We start from the raw sequence: 24,149 nt of genomic DNA, 5'->3' as shown, positions 1-24,149 counted from the left end.
GTGTGACAAGAAACTCTAGACTCCTCTCCAAAAAGTGTATCATATTCCTTATATAGGTAGGTCAAATACACCCTATGATGAGCTGTGGTCGTGCAAGGCATATTCTCCAATGATTGGGTGAAGGACGGAATAAATGAGCTGGACTTTAACTTTTTCTCGCTGGAGGAAGTTCGATCGATCGAACCTTAACTTGGATCGATCGAAGATGGGTTCGATCGATCGAACTGCATCTTGGATCGATCGAAGTGGTCTGACTCCTCCGGATAAGGACAAGGCTGAGATATTTCGAAGATATTTATGGGGAAAAGGACAAAAGTGGTTGGTAGGCGTACAGCTGTGGATAAGATCAATCATTTGAATAGGACAAAATAGGATTCGATCGATTGAAGGTGATGTTGGATCGATCGAACTTGGAATTTCAGCAAAGGCCAAGGTTGGATCTATCGAGAAGTACTGTGATCGATCATAGATGTTCGATCGATCGAACTCTAAGTTGGATCGATCGAACTTTTCAGCTGCACAACTTTGATTCATTTTTGTTCCTTTCTTTCTCCACTTTGCTCCCTCCTTTGGTTTATCTCAAGATTGCTTCAATTAAGTTCTTATTTGGCTGAGTTAGCTCAATTTTGGGATTTGTGCCTGAAAATATAAATAACACGTAATAAGTCTAAAACGGCAAAGTAAGATAGATAAAGGTACTAAAATGCTTAAGCTTAACGGGTTTAAATACGCACTTTTCAGTGCTCATCAGAATTTACTTGGTTTACTTTTCTATGTATTTTGTTGGAAATTATACACACACACACACACACACACACACACACACATATATATATATATATATATATATATATATATAATAGAGGCTGTTGTGTAACGTGTGTAAATGGCGCATCAATTGGTGTGTAATCCAGTGTGGTCGGGTGCATGGTAAGTTGGTGTAACCACTAGTCTAGGCCATAGGATTTATTTAATATAGTTAGTTTAATCTGGTGTGATGCGGCACATGGTAATATGATGCAGCTAGGAATCTGGCTGTTGATGCGGTTAGATGAATGGGCGGGTGATTAGGTGTGGTGAGGTGCACCAAATCCTAGTGCACAGCAAATCTGGAGCGTTGACTAGGTCTGGTCAACAGAGGAAGAATCCGATGCGGTTACGCTCACAGTAGCGATTTAGCTCAGCCAATTATTTTGCTTGTTTTGTTACTTGGAATTGAAACGGTCATAACTCATTTATTTTAAATCGAAATTGGGTCATTCTTGAGCTCAAATTCAAGGATTTTTCGTCCTCTTTCCGATGGTACCAATTTCATTATCAGATTCCTATTATACTAGGAGATATTTATATTTTAGTGAAACGGTGTCGAAAAATTATTTATTGAGATGGAGTATTTATGGGAAACTATTTCTGACAAGATTTAGTAACATTTAAATTGGGTAAATATAATTAAATTAATATATTATTATGGAAGGAAGTATATATATATATATATATATATATATATATATATATATATATATATATATAATTATTTATATATGCATATATATGATTTAATTGTTTAGGATAAGGATGGAGGGATGTGTGTGTATATATATATATATATGATTTAAATAATCAAAGATTATTATGGATGGTATTATACATATTTATATATTATATAATATATGTGTGTGTATATATATATATATATATATATATATATATATATATATATATATCATTTAAGATGATTAATATAAATTATTCTTATTTGGTATATCTGGATAGGCTGGTTTTTAAAGTAATGTTATGCTTATGAAATGCATGAGATGTCTATGTGTGATTTAGTTCATCGTTAAGTTTAAAGTTAGTACATGGTTGAATTGTAGGCATGGATGAGTTGTCAAAGGCTTAAATATATGGCCTAAATATTTGTATGAATAAAACACATACATAGGAAGTATGGATTAGTTGCTAATTAAAAGTATAAATATATATATTTAAGGAGGCATGGTTGAGCTGCCAATATATAAATAAATATATTTATAATGGCATGGTTGATTTGCTAAAGTGTAATTATATTGCTATGTGTTAGATGATTAAAATATATCATCTATGGTTATTGTATAGATAAGTTGGACTAGGATTACATATTCTTAAATTAGAATAGTCTAGTACTTACAAGTTAGTGTATATTTTTATATATATTAATAAAATAATACTAACGGTGACATGGATGATTTGCCAAAGCCTAGATAGCGGCTGTGTGATTTAAAAAAACTTAAAAATCAGTATTGGTTTTGGAATATAATGTAATATTCTTTTAATTATATTTTATTGTTTAAATTATTAAATTGTTGTCTACGATGGAATTAAGGTTAAAGGAGTTTCTTTAAAAAGAAATTATGGATTGGACTAGGTATGATTATTATTTAACCATTCATAATGGTTTTGGAATTAATGTGCCTAGTTATAGATGTTGTCGATATATTGTATATAATCAATTATATATATGTATATCATTGTATATTAAAGATAAAAGACTTTATTAGGTTTGGTTTTGATCAGAGATGATTTGCTTATTGGTTTTCAGAGGCCTGGTAGAGAGAGCTTGCTCGTAGGATTCAACCCATGATTTATTTTTCAGGTTAGTAGAAGTTCAAGTCTAAAGGTTGAGGATCCGCAGTTAGAGGACTTATCTATTCTTTCTATTTTCTTTCAAAGTAGGATATTATTGTTTTAATAATTATTAATGGATTTATGAATAGTGGATTTTGGTTAAGGGGTCCTTAAATTACGGGATTCCCGAGTTGTAACTATTGGAGAGTTATTAATGAAAATTTTTTATTTATTAGTTTTTCTTCAGCGTATTATTTATTCTTTTATTTCATTTTGTACTCTGTGCTTATTTGAAATACTTTAATTGTTTTGATAACCCTTGGTTTTGTGCGCGATTTTGATCAACCCGGGTTTCGAAATTAGGGGGTATCACATCATTCCTAATGGAATTTGGCCTTATTATTGTGGTGGGATGACTGGTTTAGGCATGCCTAATGGTACTTGGATGTTGTCATGATGTACATTAGGGTGGAGGATGCCTTGTTGGTCTATGTGACCAAGGTCCTCCACATGGTTGTCATGTTGCTCGTCTATTGATGAAATGGAGTGATGAGAACTACCTCTTCTCCTAAGATTACGAACAACCGATTCAAGATACAAATTATGAGGGATAAGAGTAGGATTTAGTGATCTACGACCATACATGCACAAGCAAAACAAAAACAAGCAAGTAACAAGTGACAATTACTTCACCTCCATAACAAATCAATCAACAAACTTCCTCCACATACATTGATCCCATACTCCCATGCTTGAATAATATGAAAAGAAAAGTAAATTGCCTCCATGTGGGCTCGCAATCTATCTAAGAATTTAATTAAAAAAAAAAAAAAAAAAAACTTGCATACGGGCCGACGATTTAACTAGAGATTGAGTTAGAAAGATCTCACAAAGGGTCCTTAAGCAACTTCAAATGATTTTTTCAATTTTCAGCTTAGCTTTGCAATTTTTATATTTTAACCCCCTTTTTTTTTTTCCCTTAGCTTAGCTCCTTGCTTAGAATTCTCCTTTACTCAACTTCCTTAGCTCAATGTACCTAGCCAAATAAGAACAAACACAATAAGTAACTGAAATAAAAATAAAGTAAAGACACGATCAAAAGAGTATTAATTCCTAATTTTTCCAAAACACGGCGTTGCTTAGATCCCCGACAACAGCGCCAAAACTTGGTGTCGCCCGAGAAGGGACAAGCTAAAACGTGTTAAGTGGCCAAGTTTAAATTTATAAGAGCCACTACCACCAATACTACTAACATAGTTAGGGTGAATAGAGATCGTTCCAAGGGAAATAGAAGCTATGTTAATATGGAAATAAGGTTAGATTAGTAGGTCGAGGGATCAAAATGTGAGATGGTTGGTTGATTAAGCTACACACTAAATTAAGCAAGTTCAATACAAATCAAGCAATAGTAAATGAAAGATAGAGATAACAAAATAGAGAGATCTTGGGACTTAGAGGTCACCACTAAATATCACCTTTCTAGACACTCAATATATAATAAATGAGGGGAAACATGTGTTGCAACTTAAGTGTATGTTTTTTATTAAATCAACAAGTATGGATGACCAATTAAGTATACATTTCTAAACAACCTAATAAATAGCACATTATATCAAATCAAGTCATTAATCCTTCTTTTAAGTTCACAATCCAAACACATTAAATGGTTAGAGAAATATACTACTTGCATTCATAAGTATGGAACATCAAACAACAAGCATGGATTGTCCTCTCATCTAGGAAAGAAATGCATCTACACTACAACTAATCTAAGGACATGAAAATTAAACTAATTAAGCTAAGGGAGAGGCACAATCCATCAAGAAATGAGCATGAACCATCAAACAAATCACAAGAGTATTCTAATTAAGCACTATGCCTTGACAATCTCTAAATTCATAGCATTAATACACATAGACATGCATCAACATCACAAAACCAAGAGATAAACACATGAACATCTATTCTAGCATACATAGACATGTGGATAGAATGAAATGATCAATTGGAAGTATTAAGTAACACAAATCATTGTAGAAACAAGATTCATAAGACAAAATTACAACACAAATCCCTTAAAAATATACAACATCAAGGTCTAAAAGGCATGCTTAGGGCTAACTCTAGCCCCAAGAAGATGTTTAGCCACTCATTGATGTAGTCCTCTAACCCTCAAGGGCTATCTCCATGGTGGGGATGATCTCCTTCTTGATGGAAACCCTAGATGAACGGAAGAGCTCCCCAATGGTGTGTGTCTCTAGCCTCCCCTCCCTCTTCAAGATTGATTCTCTAAAGTATAATATATGCTCTCTTGTAAAAGTGGCTCAAAATCCTTATATAGGTAGCTCAAGTATTACACCCAATGGTTTGGACTTGTGCACTAAGGCTCCTCCAATGATTACACCATGAGGTAACTTTTAATGAGCTGGACTCTATTTCAATTTGCACATGAGAGGGTTCGATCGATCGAACTTTGGTGAGATCTATCGAATGTTGGCGAGATCGATCCATCCTTGACGGCGCCTGTAATACCCCTAATTTAACAAGGATAATTCTGGAATTTATTTAATTATTTAAATTGTGTTTTATGTGTTTAGTTGTGAATTTGTTGGTTTCATTGTTTTATTGGATTTAATTAATTATTTGAATTTTGTGACTTGTTTAAGTGTTGTAAATTATTTATTCTATTTAATTTTAATTGTTTATTTATTGGGTTTTAATTATTTGAAATAGAATTAATTATTAAATGATTTAATTAAGTAAATGAGTTTTTACGTTAGTAGGATTAATTAGGGTTTTGTTTTAGCGTCATTGTTGTAGCCGACGTAGTATAGGATTGTTATATTGTCGGTTGTATAATTCTCTTTCAATTAGAATTAGGGTTTAGGTTTTTACTTAAGCCTATAAATATATTATTAGACGACTACTTAGGGTTTAGAGATCAAAAACCCTAGTCACGACATAAAGAAAATAGAGAGAAGTTTAGAGGAGTCTGGGAGAAATTTGGGAAGCAACAAAGGGAAGAAACAGAGAGTTGGCCGGAGTTTGTTGAACGACGTCGGTGTAAGGCAAGTTTTATACTAGCTCTATTCTCTTTGGCTTGTGTTCTTTGCATCTCTAACACAATCTCAAGATGGGTAAAAACTAAATTAAACTGCTTGGTTGCATGGAATTTGTTCAAAACAGGTTGTATTTCCGATTAAGTATTTTGCATGTTTTATTCTATTTTGTGTAACTCTTGTTCCAATTGAATTCAATTAATGAATGATGAATTTAAATTACTTTGGAATACCCTAGGACTTAGTTTTAAATCAACAAGAAACTTGGGTTGGAGGAACAAAGTTGCCGGAGTTGGAGAAGAAGTTGAACAACATGTTTTCTTTTAGGTGCATGTTAATCGTTTTTAAACTATTTTGTTTAATTCTTGTTCCCACTGAATGTGATTATTAATCAAGGAAGTTAATTAACTTTTGAACACCCAAGGACTTAATTTTAATCAGCAAGAAATTTGGTTTGGAGGATCAACACAGCCGGACACCGCCGGAATTGGAAAAATGACGCACAGGGGAAGGAGCCTGCTCTATTTCAAGTAGAGCAGGCTCAATTAAAAGATGGAGCAGGCTCTACTTTATAGTAGAGCCGGCTCTACTTGGTGATGGAGGCGGCTTCACTCTAGGTGGAGCCGGCTCCTTCGAGGGTTTTCATTTTTTTTGGTTTTCTGCGAGACTGCTAGCTACTGTGCTTAGATTAATGGGTTTCCAGGGGCAATTGAGAGTTTAATTAGAGGTTCTCAGTGATGTTTAAATTCCTACTAAACTTCAGAAGGTATGATAATACATATTTATACCATAGAAGGTTAGTAGAAAGGACATTATGAAACTTTTAAGAAAGTTTACATGGTTGCTTTGTGCGAATGATTCAAGTTGTTTAATTTTAATTTAGCAATTGAATTAGGCGTTTGATATGTAAATCATATAACAGGGGTATGGGATTAAGCCTATTAACTAATATAAATTCAGTTAATACTTAATAAGGAACTAGTTGATGATTACAAAAAAAAATTGTTTATGTCAACTTGTAGGATGTTGTGGAGTAATTACAAGTAAGCATGTAAAGTCTGTTAATGTTATTATTATGCTTATTGTGAGTTACAAGATGGTTATATTTATTCTCTGCATTTAAAATTTGTTGGAGAATCAGGTACTGGATGTGTTGAACAAGCCTGCTAGTTAAACATTCTTGTTATACTTATGATTGGATATGTTGATATTGATATGTTATGCTGTCATATATATATTTTCAATTCTGGATGGATGTTTGGTATGCACCGGTATGGGACGGTGACATACTAGGGGGATTAGCTTAAAAATGCTAAGTCCTACCTACTCTGGATTAAGGGATGGATTAACTACAAAAGTTAAGTCCTACCTGTATTTTGTGTCAGATCACTAAATAGTTGAGTGACACTTTTAGTTTGGAACGGATTTTAAATATATTTTTATGGTACCACGATATGAGCCTGAGTCTCAGAGTCGTTGGCTAGGGAGCATATATGCATTGGGATGCATAGCTGGTTATGATGGTTGGGTGTGTACCCTGCTAGATCTAGGTAGTCATGCCCACCTCAGGTGCGTTTTGCATGGTGCCTATTAGTCAGGTTGAGACAGGCCTGTAGTCCAGTGAGAGTCCTGTAGTGTGATTATATATATGTGTATCTACGGACTATTTAGTTATTGTTGGATTGGTTAGGATGTACATGCGTATCGGGTCTCTGCTTGGGTAGTAGTAGTATAGAACTTGCTAGTGGGCTTGACCCACTTATTATTTTTCAGGTATTGGATGGTTGAGGTCTTAGAGCTTGTTCGAGCTAAGCAGAGACGATCTTTCATTCTACCGACGATGTAGGACTTCTTTCCTGATATTCTATTTGGGCTTTTATATTCAGTTATTTATTTTCGCTCGGTTTAGATTTTTATTAGGGGTCCACTGGAGATGGATTCCCGAGTTGTAAACTTATGAAGTTTGGATTGTCAGAGTTTAAATATTTATATTTGAGGATTTTTAATTTAGTATTCCTTCAGTTTATTATTATTTCTTAAATTCATTTTGTATTCTGTATTCGATTAAATATTAATTGTTTGATATCCTTCGGATCTGTGCTCGGACTTGATTACCCGTGGCTCTAGAATCGAGGGGTATCACAACGCCTTTTAGAATAAAGACAAATCTCTGAGATATTTTGGGATAAAGACAAAAGTAGTAGGTGAGGATAAGATCAAGAAAGTTTGATCGATTTGAAGAAAGTTGGATCGATCGAAAATGGTGAATCCTTTTTGATAAGGACAAGGGGTCTGATCCATCTTGGTGAGGTGAGATCGATCAATGTTAGATCGATCGAAAATATCCCTAATCGATCGAAGATTGTTGATTTCTACCACTTTGCTTCCACTTTACTCCATTCTTCCATTTAGCTTAATATTACTTCTTTTATGCTCTAATTTGGCTGAATTAGCTTATTTTGGGGATAAGTGTCTAAAAAGGACAATAATATGAAATTAGTCTAAAATGAAAAAGTAAGATAGATAAAAGTCCTAGAATGTTCAAACTTAAGGGGTTTAAATACGCACTTTTCAGCGCTCATCACCTATTTTATTTTCAATAAAACTTTATCACACTAAATAAAGATATATTTAAATAATTTCTATAAAACTCTAACACAAATTACCAATTTATCTATTTATTAGGAGTTTAAAAAAAAAATCTAATTAGACAAGTATTATTAATATAAAAAAAATATTTATTCATTGATTTTAAAAGAGGTCTTAAAATATTTTCTATAAAACTCTAACACAAATTACCTATTTATCTATTTTATTATGAGTTGTTTTAATAAAAAGAAATTCAATTCGACAAGAATTATTAATATAAAAAATATTTATTAATTAACATAAAAATAGTTTTTAAAAGAGTTTCTATTAAACTCTAACACAAATTACCTATTTATCTATTTATTATTATGATTTTTTTAACAAAAGAAAATCTAATTGGACAAGAATTATAAATGTATAAAATATTTATTAATTGATATATAAAATAAAATAATTTTTTTAAAACTCTTCCATAAATGAGCTTTTATTATGAGTTTCTTAATAAAATGAAATATAATTAGATAAGGATATATTTAAAGAAAATAAAATAATTTCTATAAAACTCTATCACAAATTACCTATTTTAATTTCAATAAAACTCTATCACACTAGACAAAGATATATTTAAAGAATTTCTATAAAACTCTAACACAAATTTCTTATTCATCTATTTATTATGAGTTTTTTAATAAAAGAAAATTTAATTAGACAAGTATTATTAATATAAAAAACTATTTATCAATTGATATAAAAAGAGGTCTTAAAATATTTTCTATAGAACTCTAACACAAATGACCTATTTATCTATTTTATTATGAATTTTTTAAAAAGAAATCAAATTATATTTTATTATGATTTTTTTAATAAAAAGAAATCAAATTAGACAAGAATTATTAATATAAAAAATATTTATTAATTATTATAAAAAGAGTTTTTAAAAGAGTTTCTATTAAACTCTAACACAAATTACCTATTTATTTATTATAAAATATTTATTAATTGATATAAAAAGAAGTTTTAAAAGAGTTTCTATAAAACTCAGATACAAATTACATATTAAAATCAATCATAATAAAATATTTATTAATTGATATAAAAAAAATAGTTATTTTTTTATGGATAATTATCACAATATAACCGGCTCAACCCAGTTATGATTATGTCATTATCAAGAGAGGACACGTGTCATTATCCTATTAATCCAAAAAGCTTATAAATAGAGGCATAAAAGAAGGAGGAACTGTTACAGAAATTGAGAATTCTCGAAATCCAGTATTCTAGAGAAAAATTAGTAAAATACAGAAACTCTACGAAAGAGTTTCAGTATTTATTTATTTATATAAAAAAATATTTATTAATTGATATAAAAGAGTTTTTATTTATAAAATAGAGAAGTTCAACCAAAGAGTTTCAGTATTTATTTATTTATATAAAGAAATATTTGTTAATTGATATAAAAAGAGTTTTTATCAATACTATAATTAAATGTGCAAAGAGTTACAGTGTTTCACAAAAGATAATCCAATGCAACCAAGCTATGTCTTGGGATGCTGTGTATCCCAAAGTAATGCTTCTTTACCATCTTTACTTTCGTGAGAAAGTACTCTGGTTGCTCCCGGTGTCCATAGGGGCATGGATGTAAAGTTCTTTGGAAACTTTTTCTTTTCTTGGGGTGTTTTTCACAAATAACTTTTGAAGATATTTTATTCTCCTATACTTGGTTTGTCTTCTTACACAAGCTCAGAGACAAAGTACATCAATAAGGTTATGAACTGGTGCCTTATGCTGTCATGCTACATTGCTGACGAGTAAGTGTGGGTGGGTTCTAGTCACTAGTAGTACTGCTTTGTCACTCACTTCTTTTCTTGTGTTTCAACGTTTCGTTGTCTTAAGATTCCCTCAGTGGCTGACGTTGAGTTAACATGCCGATTCGTATAAGTATTTATTTATTTATATAAAAAAATATATATATTAATTGATATGAAAAGAGAAAACACTAAATTCTACCTAATAAAATTTAAATAAAAGAAAATCTAATTAGACAAGAATTATTATTAAGAATTTTTAAATAAAAGAAAATCTAATTAGACAAGAATTATTAATATAAAAAATATTTATTAATTGATATATAAAATAAAATAATTTTTCTAAAACTCTACCACAAATTAGCTTTTATTATGAGTTTCTTAATAAAATGAAATCTAATTAGACAATGATATATTTAAAGAAAATAAAATAATTTGTATAAAAGTGTATCACAAATTACCTATTTTATTTTAAATAAAATTCTATCACATTAGACAAAGATATATTTAAAGAGTTTCTATAAAATTCTAACACAAATTACTTATTTATCTATTTATTATGAGTTTTTTAATAAAAGGAAATCTAATTAGATAAGTATTATTAATATAAAAAATTATTTATTAATTGATATAAAAAGAGGTTTTAAAATAGTTTATATAAAACACAAACACAAATTACATATTCATTTATTTATTATGAGTTTTTTTAATAAAAGAAAATCTAATTAGACAAGAATTATTAATATAAAAAATATTTATTAATTAATTATGTCGTTATCGGGAGATGACACATGTTATCATCCTATTAATCCATGAAGTCTATAAATAGAGGCATGAAGGAAGGAGGACGGAAATTGAGAACTCTAAGAAACTCTTTGGCAGTATTTATTTATATAAAAATATATTTATTAATTGATATAAAAAGAGTTTTTATCTATACTATTATTAAATGTGCAAAGAGTTTAAGTATTTATTTATTTATATAAAAAAAATTATTAATTGGTATGAAAAGAGTTTTTATAAGAAAAAACTCAATAATCTACCTAATAAAATTCAAATTAACCTATTTATCTATTTTTTATTATGAATTTTTTAATAAAAGAAAATCTAATTAGACAAGAATTACTAATATAAAAAATATTTATTAATTGATATATAAAATAAAGTAATTATTTTAAAACTCTAGCATAAATTAGCTTTTATTATGAGTTTCCTAATAAAATGAAATCTAATTAGATAAGGATATATTTAAAGAAAATAAAATAATTTTATAAAACTCTATCTCAAATTACCTATTTTATTTTCAATGAAACTCTATCACATTATAAAAAAAAATATTTAAAGTGTTTCTATAAAACTCTAACACAAATTACCTATTTATCTATTTTATAAGTTTTTTAATCAAAGGAAATCTAATTAGACAAATATTATTAATATAAAAAATTATTTATTAATTGATATAAAAAGATATTTTAAAAGAGTTTCTATAAAACTCTAACGCAAATTACCTATTTATCTATTTATTATGAGTTTTTTTAATAAAAGGAAATCTAATTAGACAAGAATTATTAATATAAAAAAAAATTATTAATTGATATAAAAAGAGTTTTTAAAAGAGTTTCTATTAAATTCTGACACAAATTACTTATTTATTTATTTATTATGAGCTTTTTAATGAAAGAATATCTAATTAGACAAGAATTATTAATATAAAAAATATTTTTTAATTAATATAAAAAATAAAATAATTTTTCTAAAACTCTACCACAAATTACCTTTTATTATGAAATTTTTTAATAAAAGGTAATCTAATTAGACAAGAACTATTAATATATAATAATATTTATTAATTCTTATAAAAAGTGTTTTTAAAAGATTTTCTCTAAAACTGTAACACATATTACCTATTTATCTATTTATTATTAGGTTTTTTGATGAAAGAAAATATAATTAAACAAGAATATATTTAAAGAAAATAAAAAATTTCTATAGAATTTTCCACAAATAAGTTGTTTTATTTTCTATAAAACTCTATCATATTATTTATTTATTATAAGTTTTTTTAATAAATAAAATCTTATTATACAAGAATATATTTAAACAAAATAAAATAATTTATATAAAAGTCTACTACAAATTAGCTATTTTATTATTTATAAACTTTATCACGTATAACATGTATTTATCTATTTATTATGAATATTTTTACATAAAATAAAGTAAAATAAAATAAATTATATAAAACACTACAACAAATTATCTATTTTATTTTCTATAAAACTCTATAACATATAACGTGTATTTATCCATTTATTATGAGTGTTTTGTAAAAGAAAATCTAATTAGACAAGGATGTATTAAAAAAAATAAAATAATTTTTTAAAAGAATTTATATAATACTCTAACATAAATTAGCTATTTATCTATTTATTATAAGTTTTTTAATAAAAGAAAATATAACTAGACAATAATTATTAATATAAAAAATATTTAGTATTGATATAAAAAATAAAATAATTTTTCTAAAACTCTACCACAAATTATCTTTTATTATGAGTTTTTTTTAATAAAAGAAAATCTAATTAGACAAGGTTATATATATTTTTAAAAAATAAATAATTTATATAAAATTGTACCACAAATTATCTAATAAAATTCAAATTACAGATTATCTAATAAAATTCAAATTTATACTATTATATATATATATAATTTTTTAAATATTACCTAATAAAATTTAAATTACAAATCACCTAATAAAATTCAAATTACCTAAAAGAATTTATTACTTTATAAAACTCAAACTCTATCACCAATTTCAGTATTAAAATGAAAAAAAAATTGTTAATTAATAAAAAAAAATATAAATATTTTAGTATTAATATAAAAACCTAAAATAATTTATTAATTTACAAAACTCAAAACTTCACCACCAGCTTCAAAATATTTCAGTATTTATTTATTAATATAAAAATATTTATTAATTAATATAAAAAGAGTTACAAAAAATTACCATTTTTTATAAGGTTTATTGTTACAAGCTTCAAATCAACAATTAAAAAAAATATTTATGAAGACAAAAATTCTATATGTTACAAAACATTCACTACGTGTATCGCACGTGCCTTTTCCTAGTATATATAAATATATTATATCATCTATACTATTATAAAATGTGCAAAGTGTTTCAGTATTTTAGTATTTATTTATTAATATAAAAAAATATTTATTAATTGATATAAAACTCTAAAAATTACCAAATAAAATTCAAATTACCTATTTATCTATTTGTTTCTAAAAAAAATTACCGAATAAAACAAATCACCACTTTCAAATTACTTAATAAAATTCAAATTACAAATTACCTAATAAATTTATATTATTATTAAAAAAGAGTTAGTATAAAACTGTAACACAAAATCTATATCTATATCTATAAAAGATAATGACATTCATTTGGCCCGGCCTAGTTATGATTATGTCCTTATCTGGAGAGGATACATGTCATTATCATATTAATTCAAGAATCCTATAAATAGAGGTATGGAGGAAGGAGAAAATCTACATAAATTGAGACAAGCACATCTAAAATCGTGTCGTTCTTTCTCAAATTCAACTTCAACAAAAAACAACAAGCACATCAAAATCGTGCCATTCTCCGTGATTCAACAAATTTAAAATTTTGAATAACACTGTTTGAGATCAAGATTCAATAACACTATTCGAGATCAAGATTCGCCACAAGATTCGTCGGCGTTGCAAATAATACATTAAGATTCGCCACAAGATTCGTCGGCGTTGCAAATAATACATTAGATAATTATACTCGAATTTTTATAAATTAATAAATTAATTATTATTTGCTCTATAAAAAAAAGTTTTAATGCATAATAATATATTTAATAAATCAATTGGTGCATAAATTATTAATTCACCACATATTATCCAAATACATTTTTTTTTTGCTTTAAGTAATATTGTAGTGCATTGTATACATAGTCAATATAATTATTTTTATATATTACACACACATTACATTAAATATTAAAAAGAGTGTTATTGATAATTCAATTTCAAATATGTTAACTTTGACACAAATCAATTACGAATTAAAATAAAATATGTAATTGTTTAATTGTTATTCAATAAGATGTTTCAAATCATTTATAGATAAACTAATTTACCAAATAATAAAATAAGTTACCAAATAAAATAAATCCTATAAGTTACCAATTAAAATAAATCATATTAGGCTAATTTACCAGTTAAATCATTAAATAAATTATTAATTAAAATCAATTAAAATAAATCCTATAAGTTACCAATTAAAATAAGATAATTGTTCTAAAACTCTACCACAAATTACCTTTTTTTTATGAGTTTTTTAATAAAAGAAAATCTAATTAGACATGATATATTTAAAGAAAATAAAATAATTTCTATAAAATTATACCAAAAATTACCTATTTTATTTTCAATAAAACTGTATCACATTAGACAAAGATATATTTAAAGAGTTTCTATAAAACTCTAACCCAAATTACCTATTTATCTATTTATTATGAGTTTTTTAATAAAAGAAAATCTAATTAGACAAGAATTATTAATATAAAAATATTTATTAATTGATATAAAAAATAAAACAATTTCTCTAAACTCTGCCACAAATTATCTTTTATTGTGAGTTTTTTAATAAAAAGGAAATTTAATTATACAACGACATATTTAAAGAAAATAAAATAATTTCTTTAAAACTCTATTACAAATTACCCATTTTATTTTCAATAAAACTATATCACACTAGACAAGATTATATTTAAAGAATTTTTATAAAACTCTAACACAAATTACTTATTATCTCTTTATAATTTTGTGCTTTTTAATAATTAGACAAGAATTATTAATATAAAAATATTTAGTAATTGATATATAAAATAAAATAAAATATTTAAAATTCTACCACAAATTACCTTTTATTATGAGTTTTTTAACAAAAGAAATTCTAATTAGATAAGGATATATTTAAAGAAAATATAATAATTTCTATAAAACTCTATCACAAATTATCAATTTTTTTTTTCAATAAAACTCTATCACATTAGACAAAGATATATTTAAAGAGTTTCTATACAACTCTAACACAAATTACGTATTTATCTATTTATTATGAGTTCTTTAAATAAAAGTAAATCTAATTATACAAGTATTACTAATATAAAAATTATTTATTAATTGATATAAAAAAAAAGATTTTTAAAGAGTTTTTATTAAACTCTAACACAATTTAGCTATTTATCTATTTATTATGTTTTTTTTAATAAAAGGAAATTTAATTAGACAAGAATTATTAATATAAAAAAATATTTATTAATCTATTTAAAAAGAGTTTCTATATAAAACTCAAACACAAATTACCTGTTTATTTATTAATTATGAGTTTTTAATAAAAGAAAATGTAATTAGATAAGAATTATTAATCTAAAAAATATTTATTAATTGATATAAAAAATAAAATAATTTTTCTAAAATACTACCACAAATTATCTTTTATTATGAGTTTTTTTTTTTTTTTTTTTTTAAATAAAAGGTAATCTAATGAGACAAGAATTATAATAATATTAAAAAATATTTATTAATTGATATAAAAATATTTTTTAAAAGATTTTTTATAAACTCTAACACATATTATATATTTATCTATTTATTATGATTTTTGTAATAAAACAAAATATAATTAAAAAGAATATATTTAAAGAAAATAAAATGATTTCTATTAAATCTACCACAAATTAGCTGTTTTATTTTCTATAAAACTCTATCACATTATATATTTCTTATGAGTTTTTTAATAAAATAAAATCTAATTAAACGAGAATATATTTAAAGAAAATAAAATAATTTCTACAAAACTCTACAACAAATTAGCTATTTTATTTTTTATAAAATTCTATCACATATAACTTGTATTTATCTATTTATTATGAATATATTTACATAAAAAGAAACTAAAATAATTTCTATAAAACTCTATTACAAATTACCTATTTTATTTTCTTTAAAACTCTAGCACACATAACATGTATTTATCTATTTATTATAAGTTTTTTAATAAAAGAAAATCTAATTAGACAATGATATATTAAAAGAAAATAAAATAAATTTTAAAAGAGTTTATGTAAAACTCTAAACAAATTTTTTTTTTTTCTTAATTGGTGATGTATAAATAAAAATATATATATATTTACAGATGCACAGAAGGCATACCCTCAGAAAAAACAAACAATTAGAAGATTGAAGTTAACTCTAACACAAATTACTGATTTATCTATTTATTGTGAGTTTTTTAATTAAAGAAAATCTAATTAGACAAGAATTATTAATATAAAAAATATTTATTAATTGATATAAAAACTACAATAATTTTTCTAACACTCTACCATAAATTACCTTTTATTATGAGTTTTTTAGTAAAAGAAAATCTAATTAGACAAGAATAAATATATTTAAAGAAAATAAATAAATTCTATAAAATTTTACCAAAAATTACTTATTTTATTTTCAATAAAACTCTATCACATTAGACAATGATATATTAAAAAGTTTCTATAAAACACTAACACAAATTATCTAAACTCTACCACAAATTAACTATTTTATTTTCTTTAAAACTCTATCACATATAACCTCTATTTATTTATTTATTATGAGTTTTTTAATAAAATGAAATATAATTAGACAAGAATATATTTAAAGAAAATAAAACAATTTCGATAAACCTCTACCACAAATTACCTATTTTATTTTCTATAAAACTCTATGACAAATTATTCTATAAAACTATACTACAAATTACCTATTTTACTTTCTATAAAACTCTATCACATTAAACAAGAATATATTTAAAGAAAATATATAATAATATAATAATACATATAAATAAAATATAAAAGTGTAAGGAGTTTCTGCATTTTAGTATTAATTTTTTAGTATAAAAAATATTTATTAATTAATAATATAAAAAGAGAAATCTATCACATATAATCTTTGTATTTATCTATTTATCATAACTTGTTTAGTAAAAGAAATTCTAATTAGACAATGATATATTCTAATAAAATAAAATAATTTTTATAAAATAATTAAAAAATATATGAAAAGAAAAATTCGATAAGTTACAAAACATTGATCACGTGCATCGCACGTTCATTTTCCTAGTATTATTAAAAGTATATAGAATTTTCATCCAATTTTTATAGAAAATAAATATGCTATATTATATATTATTAAAAGTACATAGAGTTTTCATCCAATTTTGAATTTCTATCATATTTTGAGTTTGTATCAGCATCTCTAAGAGTCTATTAAAATAATCACGTATGATGTGTAAATTTTTTTTTATCTTCATCGGTATGTTAAAGATACATTTTAGAGCATCTAGGCAAATCTAGGAATTGGGGTCTACGCTCTTTAAGAGCAGAACAAACCATGGGATACAATTCGAAAGGTAATAGGATGCGCAAAAATAGCATAACACGAATCAAGTTTCTTTATTCTTGCCTCCATATGCATTTTAGAAAAAAGAATGCGTAAAATTGTTGTGTATTTTACACAACCTTGATACAGTGTTCAAATGTATAAAATTGTTGTGTATTTTATATAATATTTTTACACAGTCATATCATTATATTTCTTTTCTCCTTTCTCTTTCTCATTTCATTAAAGAATCAACTCTATATTAAATAGGTTTGTAAAAGTTATGTGGGGTTTGACATGACACTTGGTTTGTTGTTATTGGAGGATACATTTTTACACAAAAGCTATAAAACAAGAGCTAAAAATAAATAATTTAAAATTTTTGCATAAATCTATCATGACACATTAGATTTATACATACATACACACACACACACACACATGCACAACCGTCGGAGATGCTCTAAGAGAGTATTTAGAAGATAGTTTCTATAAAACTCTCACATTTCTCCACCATTGCTTCACTAGCTAAACTATGAGCAGCATCATTTAGGGGTGGCAATTTGTGTTCGCGGATTGTAATCGTGTCGTATTGACTTAAAGATATTACACTACATAGCTCAACTCGAATACGACCTGTTTAATAACCGTATCATAAATTCTTAAAACTAACCTGACCTATTTATTAAACGGGTTACATTTATAACTCGTTTAATGACTTATTTATAAAAACAAAGCATTGTGGGCCTATTTGACTGAGCTTTCTAAAGGCTTCAAACGGGCTTCCAAGTCCAAAAAGCCTGTTTGTGAAAATTATGTGTTTGGCAAAATATTTGAAACAAACTTCCAATGAAATCGGAAGTCATTAAAAGTCCGTTCCAACGAAACATATAAAACTTGCTTTCTAAACTCACATTTCAGAAAGCCAACACCTCATTTTAAGTAAATGATTGCATAGATGATTTTGCCCCCTTTATTTCCTGAAACTAGTCGACGCTAAAAGAATAACGATGCTACACAAGAAAGCGAAAGAGTTGCAAACCCCCTTCAGATTCCTATCTTGAAACAATTCTTACGAATCTGGGAGTGCTAACTGCTAAATTTATGTAAAGTAAGGGTTTTGAAGATCGATCAACATATTTATGTGTGAAGTTAGGGGAGAAGCACACAAAGAATATACTCATGTGTTATCCTCCAATTCTATATATTAATATGGATTTTTAGTTTAAGAGAATGAAATTGAGTATTGCTACACTCCTATTCATGGTATCATTCTTAATCTTCTTAATCTGATTCCAACGTTTGTCCTATTTGCCTCTACCATATAGTTCAAGTCTGAATCAATGTTTTAGATATGTTGCTCCATCTCTCTAGATTTATGTGGGCCAATGAATAAATTTGTAGTGTACAAATTAACCAAAAGTCTAGCAATTACAAATTCAACAAAAGTCTTTAGCAATTACAATTTTAGAGGGACTCTAATATTCTAATTCTATATATATATATATATATTATATTTCAGTTTTCGTCACTCAAGTAATCTTTCAAGACACATATTAATTTCCAACACCTGCAATTTTGTGAGATGCCGATGTATGATACGGGTATTGTTGTTTAATGTGTTCCTTTCATATCACACTCCTAACTTTTTTTTTTTTTTTTTTTTTTTCATCTTTGATTTTCTGCTTGTCCATTCAATTTATAGATATACTCTTTTCATGCAATTTAGATGATTCAAACAAAATAAGAACATGTCAATTAAAACTAAAGAGCAAATGATCTTAAGCCTTTTAACTCCTTGTCAATATAACTCAATGCGAAGACAACTTATAAATTTTATGACTTAACGACGTTGTTTAAATAACAGTTTCAATTTCTCTTCTTCTTTCTTACTTGAATGTAATAGCATGTAATATGAATTCATATTGAAAAAGAAAAGTGAATAGAGTTTCCCCTCCCTTTTGATTTAATTGGAAATATATCAAAGTCCAAAGCAATTTGCACAGCAAGTCCACATGGATGTAAGGATTCCTGGACTTGATATGGATGTAAAGATTCTTGGGTTTGTTCTTCACCACTTATGATGCTCATCAAATAAAGATGGGGGAGAACAACTAGTTTACTCGCCATTAATTCCAGACCAAAAGTTAAGTAATTATAATTTACCAAAGTTTTTTTGTTTCTATTTATTTGAAGTTGGTTGCATGAATTTTGTTTTTATTTTTGGGGAAAAATGGCTTGTTTATCATGTATATTTTTACTATCTCATAACATTATTAGAATATGTTGGAAAATATTAATGGCAATACTATGTGGTTTTTGGGATGACAAAACACTGGTGCTAATATGATTCAATAATTGTATTTGATGTAAGATATGTAAATATTATGTAAGGTTATTATTGTAAATTTATAATTATTTAATAAGGACTTTTCCACACATTGTTTCCAAACAAACATAATGTGAATAAAATCACTTTTGAAGCACTTTTCGACATGATGCTACCAAACAACTTCTTATTCTCAAATTTGTTTTTGTAAAGTCATTCTTGTAAGCCCTTTATAATGAAAGGACTTTTTGCATCAAGAAGCCTCCCCAAGTACAACCTATATCATTTAAATTATTAAGAATACTCAATAAAACAATAAATACTAAAAAAATATATAAGTTTCAATTCAATCAAATTACTAAATAGTTTCTAGTTTACAAAAAGAGCAAAATTATAAGGGACAAGTTTAGATAATAATTTTGGAATTTATATAGAAATTGTATGGTTAAACTAGCCATTCTTTATATACAAATAGGTGGAGTACATCAAGCCTTAAATTAAGGAGTACAGCAAGTCTTAAATTAAGGAGAAAAGTAAGCTAAAATAAAGGAAAAAATAAAGACCATTTATACACAGGTTGAACACTTAAACTCACACAACACGATTAATTAAACGGGTTAATCGTGTTAACCCGTTTACGATCCAAACCCAACTCAAACTCGCTTAACTCGTGTCGTGTTCGAATCGTGTTGGCGAATTGTGTCAAATTTTGCCACCCCTAGCCTCATTCACATCTCTAGATATAAAAACCAGATCAAAAGACTTCTATTGCGGAAGAACAAATTTAATATCTCCAATAGCAGTAGCTACCCGAATAGAGGAAAACTGCATTTTCTTCACTGCTTGAACCACCATGTTCGGGTCATGACTCGAAAAAAACCACTTTGAAAGAAACATGGTTGAAGAAGAAAAGGCCAAAGGTTTACTCCATTTTGAAACTATTCAATATTCTCGAATTTCTACCCGTTTTTGAACATTTTTAACAAGGTTTAATAACATGGTGTATGGAAAAGTCATGCGAGGTGAAAAAAGGTAAATTTTTCTGATTGAAGACTTGTGGAGAGAAGTGAATTAAATGTGTGAAATTGTATTAACAAATCAATACGTTATTTTTAATTGAATTGATAGAATTGGAGAAAAATAATTAAGAAAATTAAATCTATTTTTTTTTTTAATTTCACCAATTTTAATTCTAAATGTCCAATTTCATATAGCCGAACACAGAGCTTTTTGATCTTTTGCTTTGTTGTTGTAATCTCAGTGAGAAGAAGAAACAATAAGCTCGCATTTTCTCTTCCAGTCCAATCTGCTTCATCCGATTAGGGAAGCCAAATAGTATACCGCAAACATAATAACTACGGATATCAATGAAATAAACATAATACCGCAAAAGATCAAGCAGTTTTCGGAGTAGCACGCGCACAAATGCGTTTCATTCTCCTTGACTCCACACTCGTAGCAAAACTTGGTCCCACATCTACATTCCAAAAGATTCAAAATTAAGAATTAATGACCTTAATTAAGCAAAGTAGTTTTATAGAACTCTTATACAGAAGGTAATTCTTTGGAAAAAAAATACTCGAAATATATACTTGTATGGGTTATATATGCTTTTATATATATATATATATATGGAATTATTACGAATAATTAGTGTTATGTAAGTATAAAATTGAAGTTAGAAGGATATGAAAAAACATTATTCATTTATTCAAACTACTTCTATTATTTCATGTACCCTTGCATGCACGTACCATATTTTTTTGCCGACCATGTCATCATATACCAATTTTTGTGCAGCATAAAAACTTTTGTGCACAAAATCCCTGCTCCATCAGTAGTTGTTTTCGAACCGTCAAAAATGTGACATAACAGGGAATTAACTAGCTCAACACACCAACCCTCCCTCGAAACGGGAACAAGTGATAAGGCAACAACTAAAGTAGGTTAGACCACTGCACTTCTTCTATAAGCCCGTTTAAGAAATTTACCAAACATACAAATTTTTTTGGGAATGACGTTTTGAACTTGGAAGCCGGTTTTGCAGCCCCAGGAAGACACGCCAAAAATTTAAAAAAGAAAAAAAAAAAAAAAAGAAAAAGAAAAAGAAAAAAAGGAGAAGAAATAGGAAAAAACTGTTTAACCATTAAGAAATGGGTAATGCCCATCTTTAAACTTTTTTGTTTCTTAAACATCAGATAAAGGATGAACTGCATTCTCCTCAGGAGGATCCAAGTATTGTCTTTAAATATAACTCCTCCATACAAAGAGATAATTTCAGCATTTGATATATATATATATATATTGAAAGATCACGATTTTAACTCAAATAAATATGAATTCATAAGTCTATGAATCCCTAATAATCAATATATATGTATAAAGAGATAGAGTACCTGCATATAATATTATTGCAACCTTCAATACGTTCAATGCAACTGCCGCACTGTGGACACCTCTTCCAGTAACTATTCTCCAAAAGCACTCCAAACTGAATATCATTAGTATCTCTCCGCTCTCCGCTCTCTTCACATCGATAGCCGAAGTGCCATGGAAGTTTGCAGTGGAAACAGAACATCGTTTTGCACTTGGGACACACTGATTTCGTAACACGCCCTCCACATTCGTTCACAACCGGAGCCGAGCAATTCGGATTCGGACAGTAACATCTTTCAAACCCTAGAACCGTCGAGTCGCAGAGCTTGTCGCACCACTTGTCGAACAGTTTCGCAGGCACAACCGGCCTGCAAGAGAGAGGGTCTAACAGCTGCTCGCAGTCCAGTGCCGGACACGGGACGTCAGCGGCAACATTGTCCTCCACCTTGGCTTGGATGTACTTGATCATGCAATCTGTGCAGAACGGGTGAACGCACCGGTTCTGGTTCTTGAATTTCTTGGTTGATGACGATAACATGGGTTCGAAGCATATCTCGCAAGTGAAAGTTGTTGGTGCTTCGTCTTCTTCGCGAGGCCTCTCTTGGTTTTGCCGGAGCTTTTGCTCTGTGTTTCCCATCGTCTACGGTATTATTAAGTAAAAAGTGTTTCAAATACATAAAAAGTGCTCAATTACTAGTAGAATACTAACTTAACTACACTTCTTCATGAAAATAACTGACCCTAAAATTTTAAATTAATTATATATATAAAGTATATTCCTCCGCCCTATCAACCACTAATATGCGAACATAACTCTAGAAACATAAACATAAACATAAACATAAACATAAACCGCTAAACCCTAAAAGATTAATTTAAAAGAATCTAAATTTCATATCAAGGAGCTACCGCAAAATCTGTGTCTAAAATTTTGATTATGGGGGTTTTCTATTGGCACAAGAAACATCAGAATTATTAGATTGGCAGAGGTTCTCGGACTATATATATATATACAGGGGCAGAGCCAGAAAGGAAATTAAAATGAGAAAAAATAATTTTTTTAAGGAAATTAAAGGAATTTAAAAAGCAACAAAGAAAAGAAATACAAAATTTAAGGGATAATTTTAGAAAATAAAAATTGTAATGGGACATTATTTGAATTTTTTCATATATATATATATATATATATAAATTTCATATCAAAGAGCTACCGCAAAATCTGTGTCTAAAATTTTGATCATGGGGGTTTTCTATTGGCACAAGAAACATCAGAATTATAAGATTGGCAGAGGTTCTCGGACTATATATATATATATAAATTTATATATATAGGGGCAGAGCCAGAAAGGAAAGTAAAATGAGAAAAAAATAAGTTTTTTAAGGAAATTAAAGGAATTTAAAAAGCAACAAAGAAAAGAAATACAAAATTTAAGGGATAATTTTAGAAAATAAAAATTGTAACGGGACATTATTTGAATTTTTTCATATATATATATATATATATATATATATATAAATATATAAATTTAGTATATGTATTATAATAAGCGGGCTAGTACCCCCCGCCCCGGCATACACCGGCTCCACCCCTCTATATATACATATAGATATTATTATGTTTGCACGTGTAGTTAGTCATACATGACTCTGCATAGTCTCTGTTCGTAAGTAGTTTTTTTGATAGAGAGTTCTTCATCTATGCAATTTATCATTTACTTACTTGGAAAGGGAAAAAAAAAAAAAAAAATTGACAGGTAAAATTACTATGTCCTCCATTCATACATTCTCCAGGTTATTCTCCTATAACGAATTCAATTTATAATAAAAGATAAGTTATTCTCACCGGGGGTTAGATGGCATGAAATATGTGCTCTAAGCCTTCAACTGATAATTAAAATTCTAATGAGACATGGA

General features: G+C 27.3%; 1 protein-coding gene across 1 annotated transcript in view; it reads right to left on the bottom strand.

Annotated features, from left to right (window-relative positions):
• Positions 1–22,872, bottom strand: part of LOC132281198 (E3 ubiquitin-protein ligase RSL1-like) — a 45,330-nt gene extending 22,458 nt beyond the window's left edge. Inside the window, exons 1-2 of the mRNA XM_059782924.1 lie at positions 22,256–22,872; positions 21,201–21,336 (exon numbers count right to left, since the gene is read on the bottom strand). Coding sequence (XP_059638907.1) covers positions 21,201–21,336; positions 22,256–22,872 — 753 coding nt within the window. The remainder of the gene's footprint in view (positions 1–21,200; positions 21,337–22,255) is intronic.
• Between the last annotated feature and the right edge of the window lie 1,277 nt (positions 22,873–24,149).

The sequence above is a fragment of the Cornus florida genome, unplaced genomic scaffold (genome assembly GCF_030987335.1).
Source record: "Cornus florida cultivar Cherokee Brave unplaced genomic scaffold, ASM3098733v1 CherokeeBrave_3.0.0_Hap2_Chr11, whole genome shotgun sequence".
Classification (NCBI taxonomy): domain Eukaryota; kingdom Viridiplantae; phylum Streptophyta; class Magnoliopsida; order Cornales; family Cornaceae; genus Cornus; species Cornus florida.
Note: the sequence above shows the minus strand (reverse complement) of the source record. Positions and strands in the feature narration are given on the sequence as shown.